This window comes from Metarhizium robertsii, assembly GCF_000187425.2.
Source record: "Metarhizium robertsii ARSEF 23 chromosome Unknown MAA_Scf_3, whole genome shotgun sequence".
Classification (NCBI taxonomy): Eukaryota; Fungi; Ascomycota; class Sordariomycetes; order Hypocreales; family Clavicipitaceae; genus Metarhizium; species Metarhizium robertsii.
The window spans coordinates 561,708-570,875 of record NW_011942171.1 but is presented as its reverse complement, the minus strand read 5'-3'; the positions used below and the strand labels follow the sequence as shown (position 1 = coordinate 570,875).

The 9,168-nt window shown below is 51.1% G+C and overlaps 2 protein-coding genes across 2 annotated transcripts; both read right to left on the bottom strand.

Annotated features, from left to right (window-relative positions):
• Positions 1 to 437: 437 nt before the first annotated feature.
• Positions 438 to 691, bottom strand: MAA_00389 (transposase-like protein; the record flags this gene model as incomplete). The annotated part of the gene is made up of 2 exons (XM_007818387.2): positions 438 to 478; positions 541 to 691. 2 exons carry the CDS (start codon positions 689 to 691, stop codon positions 438 to 440), a joined length of 192 nt encoding a protein of 63 aa, XP_007816578.2.
• Positions 692 to 5,508: 4,817 nt separating this feature from the next.
• Positions 5,509 to 8,730, bottom strand: MAA_00388 (Stem cell self-renewal protein Piwi; the record flags this gene model as incomplete). Its single annotated transcript, XM_007818386.1, has 4 exons — positions 5,509 to 6,987; positions 7,041 to 7,288; positions 7,338 to 8,476; positions 8,543 to 8,730. The coding sequence occupies 4 exons, from the start codon at positions 8,728 to 8,730 to the stop codon at positions 5,509 to 5,511; spliced, it is 3,054 nt and encodes a 1,017-aa protein (XP_007816577.1).
• Positions 8,731 to 9,168: the final 438 nt, after the last annotated feature.

The following is a 9,168-nucleotide window of genomic DNA, read 5'->3' as shown; positions in this document are numbered from 1 at the left end:
GTTGAGGGCGTGGGGGCTCTGTAGGCACATCAGTTAGGAATGCGGACAGGTGTTTGTATAGAGCTCTAGGAGATGCTACCGCTATATAGCCCTGTAGCAAGATTTGTCTCTCCGTGTGACGAAGTGTACGTTGTGCAAGGGAGCATTCACTGCCGTCGTGCTCGGGCACTTGCCTGATCATGCGGCTGGCACGATACAACAGGAAAGGATTAGGTTTTGAAAGCAGTGGGGTGTAGATGCAAATTTGAGTCTTGTCATCACATAATGGAGTACAAACAGTTCGTCCAGTGGCGCCAGTGAAACATAACAGCATTTCACATCGGTCGACGGTGTAGAGCCGACTTTGCTAGAGCATAAAAAAAGGCACTCACTGTTTGATGAGCCGGATGGAGATTGCTTTTGTGATGCAGAGCAGCCAAGGTCTAGAGAGAAAAGTGTTAGGCTGTAATGAGAGTGATGTTATGAGTTTGGAGTTCTGCTGTTGGTATCAAGCAACGCACAACACGGGGCAGATATAAATCATAAAGGGATAAGACTCACCAGTCTTGTCATCGGTGTGTTCCTGTGCCTCTCGACCCAGCTTCTTGATAAGACGCTTCTGCCGTTCAATCTTCTGCAGAGCTTGGCTCCGCTCCTCCTCGATACCGTCCCATGTCTGGTCTTCCAGAGAGCTGAGTATGACCTGTTGCATACTCAGCTCTCTGGAAGACCAGACATGGGACGGTATCGAGGAGGAGCGGAGCCAAGCTCTGCAGAAGATTGAACGGCAGAAGCGTCTTATCAAGAAGCTGGGTCGAGAGGCACAGGAACACACCGATGACAAGACTGGTGAGTCTTATCCCTTTATGATTTATATCTGCCCCGTGTTGTGCGTTGCCGCGTCACGGAAACAGCTGGATTTGTAGTTCAAGGACAAATTGAAGTAGAAGGGTCGCTGTGCGAGAGAAACGAAATGGAGTGCAAGATTTGTTGAACCAGCTGGCTGGCCAAACACCTCACAAATGATGACAGCGAAACGTTGGAAGCCTTTATCAATGGGTGGCGCGCGGGATCAGCCTCCTGTGACGCCGAGAAGTATGGGTCCTTTGCCGTACAGCCAGCCAGCGGCTTGGGAAGTGCGGATCTGGGAACTAGAACGAAAGGGAGGCTGGGGTTGGCGCGTTCTGCCTTAGCTTCCCAGGATGCAGGCAGAGACGGAACCAAAAAAGTGGCGGCAGCGGTCCCGGCGGATAATACAATCAGCCATCAAAGAACCGGAGCACGTACTTGCATGTTGGGCGGCCCGAAGTTTTTGGCACAGTCTTCCCATTGAAGTTTTCATGAGTAACATTGGGGCCGATGCGGGGGCTTTGTTGTTGCAGCTTCGCTGTGGCTGTTTAATTGCGCGCATGGAGAAAGCTTGGGCCTGGCTAGCAGGCAATCAATGGAAAGGGTCCTCCGTGCTGAAAAAAGTCGAGGAACCTCAATCCGCCCCAGCTCCGAGGCCAAACTTTCCTTGCCCACTAGCATGGCAGAACGTGCGAAAAGAGCAGCAACCAAACCACTGCCAGCCTTGGAATTGAGCCTCCGACGGGTCGACATTCACTTCAGCGACACCTCAATTCAGCAGCTCAAGCTGCAGCATACGAATGCGACCAGTCATTCGGTAGCAAGCTCTCCAGCAGCATCTCAACTCAGCAGCTCACACCTTCCGAGTGCGACGAGTGCGATCGAAAGTACTGCGGTCGGTAGCCCTCGAACCACAGCTCAACCTTATACACGATCGACGGTTTAGGCCAGTTATAGAGCAAAACAGTCAAAAGCAAATGCGCCCGCGGCCTTTACTCGAACTGGTGGCTTTCGCCAACGATAATGGGACGAACCTACTGTACGAAAGGACCCCATAGCTATAATTTACCAAATCACACACTTTTCGTCGGCGCGCTGCCAGATCCTGGGGTTTCCTGGGCTTGAATCTTTTCTTCCCCGGCCACATGCTTGCTTACTTTACTCCTTGTACATAAAGTGACCACGGCAACTAAGCAAAATTCAGGCCATCAGCCTCCGTAAGGGTCCGTAAATGAGTTGGCGAACCAGACAAAAGAACTCGAGAAGGTGGCAGTCCACCAAGACACCTTATTAACAAATATAGCAGCGCTCGTTAGTGGACTCATCCCCGTTTTTGGTTGGTGACGTTGGTGTGTTTAGAAACGGAGATCAGCGGTGCAGAGCCGTCATCTACCGTTCAGACACTCAACCCATATTGGATGGGGTCGGTGTTGAAGTTGAGCTTGTTGCTCATTCCACGATTCCTTTCCTGCAAATCCGTGCGTAAATTGGCGGGGACGCAGTACCAGACCGTTTCATGGGTCAAATTCGAACTGCGGCCAAAGTTGGCTTTCAGTGACCTGCAAAAGCAAGGCATATTCTCAATAATACACTGCAGTGGCCGCGGGGCATTGGGGATCTATATCGCGGGAGCTTGGTGCTACAAAGAAAGCTCGTCCCCATCTGTCACGTTATGAGACTTATGTTAACTAAGCTTCTCGATAAAATCATTATTCTTGTTCTTCCTGGTACTGCAGACTCCGTCTGCAGCTCTCTTTTTAATACCAAAAAAAAACTTCCTTTCGTCCGAATTTAACTTTCGGCTAAGTTTAGTCATGATAGCCGACGCTATGACATCCAGCAATTACTCCAAGCTCTGCGACTTCAGTCTACAGAGGCATTATCCGACACCATCCTTACAGAGCGGGACATTGCACTGTTTACAGCCAAAGAAGACATTCGACTTTCGTTGACCTTGCCCATGGACGTACTCCGCGGATAATATGGCTCTCTTCTTATTAGAAGAACAGAAGGCATACCATCCTCGCTTAGGTCTGCGCATTTTTGAGTGCCGTGCAACCAAGGAAGGCCGGCCTGTAAGACTTACAGGCTGCGATCGCTTCAAAATAGAGATTCTACTAAACTTCAGAAAGAAATCTTTATATAGCATGCGTCTAAGTCAAGATGGCTCTCTTTCCTGCCTTCTTGTCGCCGCCAGAGTTGCCATGAATTCGTTATGCAAACCTCAAGTAAGAAAAGAAACGCGACCGCCCGCCAACCTCCTCATCTTGTTCTTGGATCCCAGTTATACGATGATCGTGGTTGGTCCCCAATATCAACGCCTCCCATAAAATGGTTGTAGTCATCGATGAACTGTGGGATAGGAAGCTCTCTAGTGAACTCGCCGTCAAATGGTACCCTTGCGGTCTTTGCAGAACTTGAGGACTTCGAAGGACATCGCCGTATGCGGAGTATATCTTCTTCTAAGCCGTCAAAATAACTTGAAAGTAAAAGAACCAGGGCATCATCTTTCCAGGCAAATTGCATCACCTTTTGGTCTTTGGTTGGCCGAGAGTAGGCGGTTCCCCAAGGTATACAGTCTCTTTTATCGTCTTCCTTTTTTAGAGCAATAAATTTCTCGCCAATACCGCCTGAACGAGCTCTTGTAGTCCCTGTTGCCGCAATGCCACGCTCACGAAGAAGTTTCAAAAGGGGGTAGTTGCGAAGAGATTATCCATAAAGACATGGTAACCATGGACTGGTGATGGTGGAGGTGGAAGCTTAGATAGCAGCCAGGCCACTATCGCCCGGGTATTGGCCAAGGCCTTTCCAGAGAAGATCTGAGGAGTCAACCCGACAGGCCCACTGCCTTTCTCATGCCAAGTCCATTGGAGGAAATAGCCCTTTTGCGCCATAACCCAAACTTTGAAGCCAATTGGAATTGGCTTTGACGGCAGGCGTACAATCTCTTTACTTCGGCCACAGCAACTCAGCGAGAGAGAAGCAAGATGGGCTGAGACCCTATCGCGATATAATTTCACGATGCAGTATCGTCCCGGTAAACAACCCACCGTCCCTGACGTGCCAGCAGGTGCAGAGGAAGAGAGGTTGCAAGGCAGGCGACTGTGCCTCCTTCAGCCGGTAAAAGGAATGAAAGGGGCCCTGCGAGTTGCATGGTCACCAAAAATACACGCCAAGGCAGGATTTATCGCGAGAGTAATGCCTCTGTAGACTGAAGTCGCAGAGCTTGGCGTAATGACTGGATGTCATAGTGTCCGCTATCATGACTAAACTTAGCCGACAGTTAAATTCGGACGAAAGGAAGTTTTTGGTATTAAGCAGAGGGCTACAGACTCTGTCTGCAGCAAGAAAAAAGACAATAATTTTATGAAGAAGCTTAGTTAATATGAGTCTCATAACGTGACAAAAGCTTGTGCTGCTGTCTTCGACAAGAGTACTTGCTCCTTCATCCTAACTGGTAGACCTGCGGGTACGGCGGCTAAGCGCAGCATGCTCGACAAGCGCGCTAGATGCGGTGTGAGAGCCACTGCCAGTATAAGTCTGGAAATTGTGCTTTCACTGACAGTGAGTGTGAAACTTGTTGCTTTCAAATTGATGCGATGTACTGACTATTGATTCTCTAGAGGGCTGCGGAACCTTTGGCTTGTATGTCTGCAACGGCATGTGCGTGCCAAATTAAGACAGATAGAAGGAGTACGGAGGCCCAGTAGACATCGGACACTTCGTATGTAGTTTCAGGTCCGGATAGTAAGGCAACTCGGCCACTGGGAAAGAGCATTTAGCTACCGCATAAAATCCTTGCCAGTCTTGGCCTAGTACAACCAGATTTCCATTCAAATGTTACGCAAAGTGCGTAGGATTTCCCTAAACCAGACTGTAGTGTACGGTTGGCGGACGATGCCGCCACGAGAGGAAAATTCACATCGAAGACAATCATATTAAATACAAATGTGGAAAACTCAGCAACCTTCTAACCAATGACCCGTGTGGAGCGCAGCGTGAAAGGCCTCTAGCGAGTTGGGATCATTTGCTTTTGGTCAGTATCAGTCGCAATCTCGTTCGGCGGAGAGCTTTCTGTTACGAACAGTGGGCAGCAGTCCAGCCGTCGCAAGACCCTTTGGCCCTACTCTTCGTTCGTTTGCAACCTTGGGTTGGGCCGTTGGCGAGTTTCTACTTCAACATGCCCACACTATGTACATTGAGAAAAAAGTACGAGTGAGCTGGACAATGCAGCAAACAGACACACCCGTATCGCTAGCCACATACTGGGAATCAGTAATCTGGAGCGAATGTTGCAATAACTGGTTACTGTACTCAATCCAATTACATACGCAGGCCATTAACTTCGCGTCACATCCCCCTGTTTTCCCAACTCACCCCCCCCCTGTCTTTTAGAGTTAGCAATCCATTTCTACCAGAGTCGCTACGCTGTGGGTTTGCAGGACTACACTGCCGTATCAAATATAGTCATAAGACTCTTCGGCGTGCGCCTGCTTAGAACTCTCAACCCGTGCAACACACAATTAGTCCTAGTTTACTATTTATGATCCAGTCCCCTTCCAGTGCTCTGTGTCTCGCTCCTTACTAACTTCCTTCTGCATCTTCTCGTTACAGTTCAATACTCATCATTGCCCTTGGGTGAGTGTACACTCCCGATGAGCGCTTTCACAATATCCGACTCTAAATGTAGAACATCGTATCCTTCAGCCTTGGATGGATCTGCACATCATCAGCGCTGGGCTGCCCAGCTCCCCCAGTCGCTGATGTTGCAGTCACTGACGGGGCCGCACTCGGTGACGGCGTGTCGAACAAACTCGCCAAGTAGCATCGCGCGCGCTCACACGCAAGATCAGCGTAGTACGCCGGGGGGCATAGACTAACAGCCTTGGTCGCGCGGCCGAACAAGTAGCACATATTATGCATGAGATCTTCAACGATATCGGCGATGTTCTGGAACGGGGGCGGGATCGACTTCGCATAGATCTGCCGGAAAATCTCATCATGCACGATGTAGTAGTGACATGGGCGGGCGGTCCCCTGAAGTGCGGCGTGTGCCTGCAGGAAGAAATCCCAGTTCCGCGCTTCAGTCACCCCACGGTCGACAACGGTGCCGGGTTTAGTGTTGCCAGACCTATCGCAATCTTGCTCAGTAGTGGGGTAGAATCTCGTTTTGTGCCGCTTGCCGCAGATTATGATGGTGAAGCGTGGAAGGCCATTCTTGGTGTCGACTGTTGGGTACACTTGTTCGCAGGCGCGGCGAAGTTGAGGAAGCTCTTGCGAGAGAACCATGTCGTACTGGCCTTCAGAGACTCCGTCGCGATAGATGAGAATATTTTCGGGGAGAGCGATGTGCTTGCCTTTGGTCTTCCAGAGGTTAAGGCGAGACTTCAGCATCTCAGTGAGGTCGTCCACATTCTCCTGCCTCGCGCGTTGGATGCGCAAGGTTGCGGGCCATTGACCTAGGAATTTGTCGACCGAAGCCACCATTGCAGAGACAGAGGGCGCATTAGAGGAGGAGCCAGGTGAGGGGTGCGTGACGTCGATGCCGACAACCATCGTCTTGTTCTGGTCGACGATGCCGAGGTTCTTGTTCTCCACCGTCTGATTGATGCCGCCGAGCTTAAGATTGAACTTCAAAGCGACATTAGCCATATATTGGTCGCGGCCGCGGTCTTTCGATAGTTTGAAGCCCACAGAGCAGATGGTGTGGATGCCATAGTCCTTGTCGGCGATCGTCTTAATGCGCTTATATAATGGTACGTTGGCCTCGGGCAGGATGATAAAAAGGAGATCCAAAGCTCCAGCGGCACGCTGTAAACTCGAGCCGATTGCAGGGTCATCTGGATGCTGAAGTTGGACGCGTTGACCTAGGAGCGGTGGGGCAGCGTTGACGCCGATTTTCCTCAAGGCTTCATGAAATTCGTTCATTACGGCCCGCAGGCTTTGCGGGTCGAAGGAGTCACGAGCTCCGGGAACCGAGATCATCAGGTATGACCACTTGGCAAGTGAGGCGCCGGTGTTGAACTGTATATTGATCATATTCCAACTGCCGAAGCGTGGATCGGCGGCCTTGTTGCCCCTATAGATAACCTTCGGGCCGACGAGGACGCGACCGGGGACTTTGACGAGCCCTGGCGTGATTCTCAGGCCAAAAGAACGCTGAACGAGGTTAGTATGCCATGTTTGGAAGGAAGAGCGGAGACGTATAATACCAAAAGCACGTTGGAGTTCTCATTGAGACCAACAGTCTGTACACCCTCCCCAACAATCGACGCCGCATTCTCCCACGGCTTTCGAACAGCGTGGCGAATCATCTGTTGAGTTTGGGTGCCGTCAAGCTTCGACATGGAGGGCTGGCCCGCGAAGACAACGCAGACTCCTGCCGGGAGATGCATCGGATTCTCCCGGTTGCCGCAGTTGATCAACGGAAGCTGGGGATGTTGTAGAACCCGATTATATGCTGCGTCACAGTCAGCTACATCGAGCGATGGATAGAGCAAATAACGTACTTATTCTGAAAAAGTCAAAAACAGTGATGTACCTCCCAGAGCCAGAAGCTGCTGAGCTGTCTGGCTGAGCCTCATCCTTGCCCTTGCCCTTCCCTTTCGCGCCTCCCTTGGCTGCCGCCTTGGGTGCTCTAGAGGAGTTGGCTTCACCGTCAAGCCAGAATTCGACATCTTTGGCGCCCGCCCCATGCTGTCTAATGCGAGGTGGGTGGGCCATGCGATGTCCATCATCCTTCTTGGCAAGCCCAAAGATAGTCTTGACTCGGGGAATCACTTCATTGGCTTTGTTGCGCTTCTCGGGCAGATGCGTGGTTTGGACACGAACTAATTTGAGAAATCTTTCTAGCGCGACGCTGTTGCGAACACCGTAATTGTTCATGAGCGCCGGTAAAGGGCCAGCGTGGTAGAAAGCTCCATGGCTGACATTAATATTGACCAGGATGCGACAAGTCGCAACGCGCACGCTCGAAAAGAAGCCCCGAATGACTTCCAAGCCAGAGCTGAGATCTCCTCTTACTGCGTTTGGGTTGAGGGAAAAGCTCCTTGTCGATCCAATCGTGGCAAGGAGGTTTGCGGATTTGGCGTAGTGGTTCAGAAAGATATTCAGGGCCTGCGTCAACTCCTGCTTATCTCGTAACGACTGGCTAAGATTCGTGGAGTTCAGGCAGTTGACCAACTCGCCGATACTTAAAGTCTTTGTATATAGGACGCGGATCTTGTATGTGGTGGCTCTAGCCGCCGGTTCGTCTTCGCCTTCTGAACGGTAGCGTACCTCGATAATGGACTCGTCACGCGGAAACTTAATTTTGGAGACGAGGGTAGACCGGAAGTCAGTTGCAAGGTCGCCCTGGAGCGGTGCCATTTCGGCCGACTGGAGCAGTAGCTGCACGACCCTGAAACACTTCCTGCCAGCGGCCTCCGGGCTGATCTGTATGTCGTACCGATGCAGAACCATGTTTGATGGCGGCAATAACTCGACGTAATTTGCCGTGAGCTCAACTTTGGTACCCTTGGTACCATATCCCGGACGGCTGGGGAAGCCTTCGGTCAGCTTCAGGCTACCAAGATCGAGCGTCTTCTTTGTCGATGGATGCAAGGCATCTTCGACTTTGGCGACTTTGGGATCTTGGCGCTGAGGGTTGCTATAGACAGTTAGTGTGCTGTACGACTGAATATTTACAACTTTGCTACGTTAGGGTTCAACGTACGAGAAGACCTGGATGGCTTGTTGGCCACCTCCATAGCCTCCTCTTCCACCTCCGCCTCTATCACCTCGAAACCCACCGGTGCCCCTCCCCCTGTAATCGCCCGGTCTGTCTCTTCCTCCGCCTCCACGATCTCCACGGAACCCGCCCCGTCCTCCTCTATCCCCGCCACCTCTATGCCCACTAGACATAGTGCTGAATGGCTGAGTGAGGCTCTCCAGACAGGAAATAGTAGACGGAATTGATACAAAAGACCACGATGATGCGGTGTTGAAGGAAGCTGAATGATGAAGGCTAGGAAACTCAGCGAAGTGGGGTAAGCTGGAGTTTGAAGCGCACCGCCACGTCTTTTGTGCGTAAGACGACAGGCAACAAGGCGTCCACTGACGAATGGTCGCTGCGGCTCTAAGGGCCATTGATTCAGGTAGAGACGTCGTACTTGCCCGTGAAGATCGCGCCAGCACTACGCTATTTAAAGTTTTTGATCCAAGGGAGCCGGATACGCTGTTCTAAATGATCACTACGGCAGTTTTACTTTCCTGATCATCAATAGGTGCAATTTGGTGACCGTCCCGAAAGCACCGAGGTCAAGCTTGGTTTGATCATAACTAGTGCGAAAAGGAGACTGG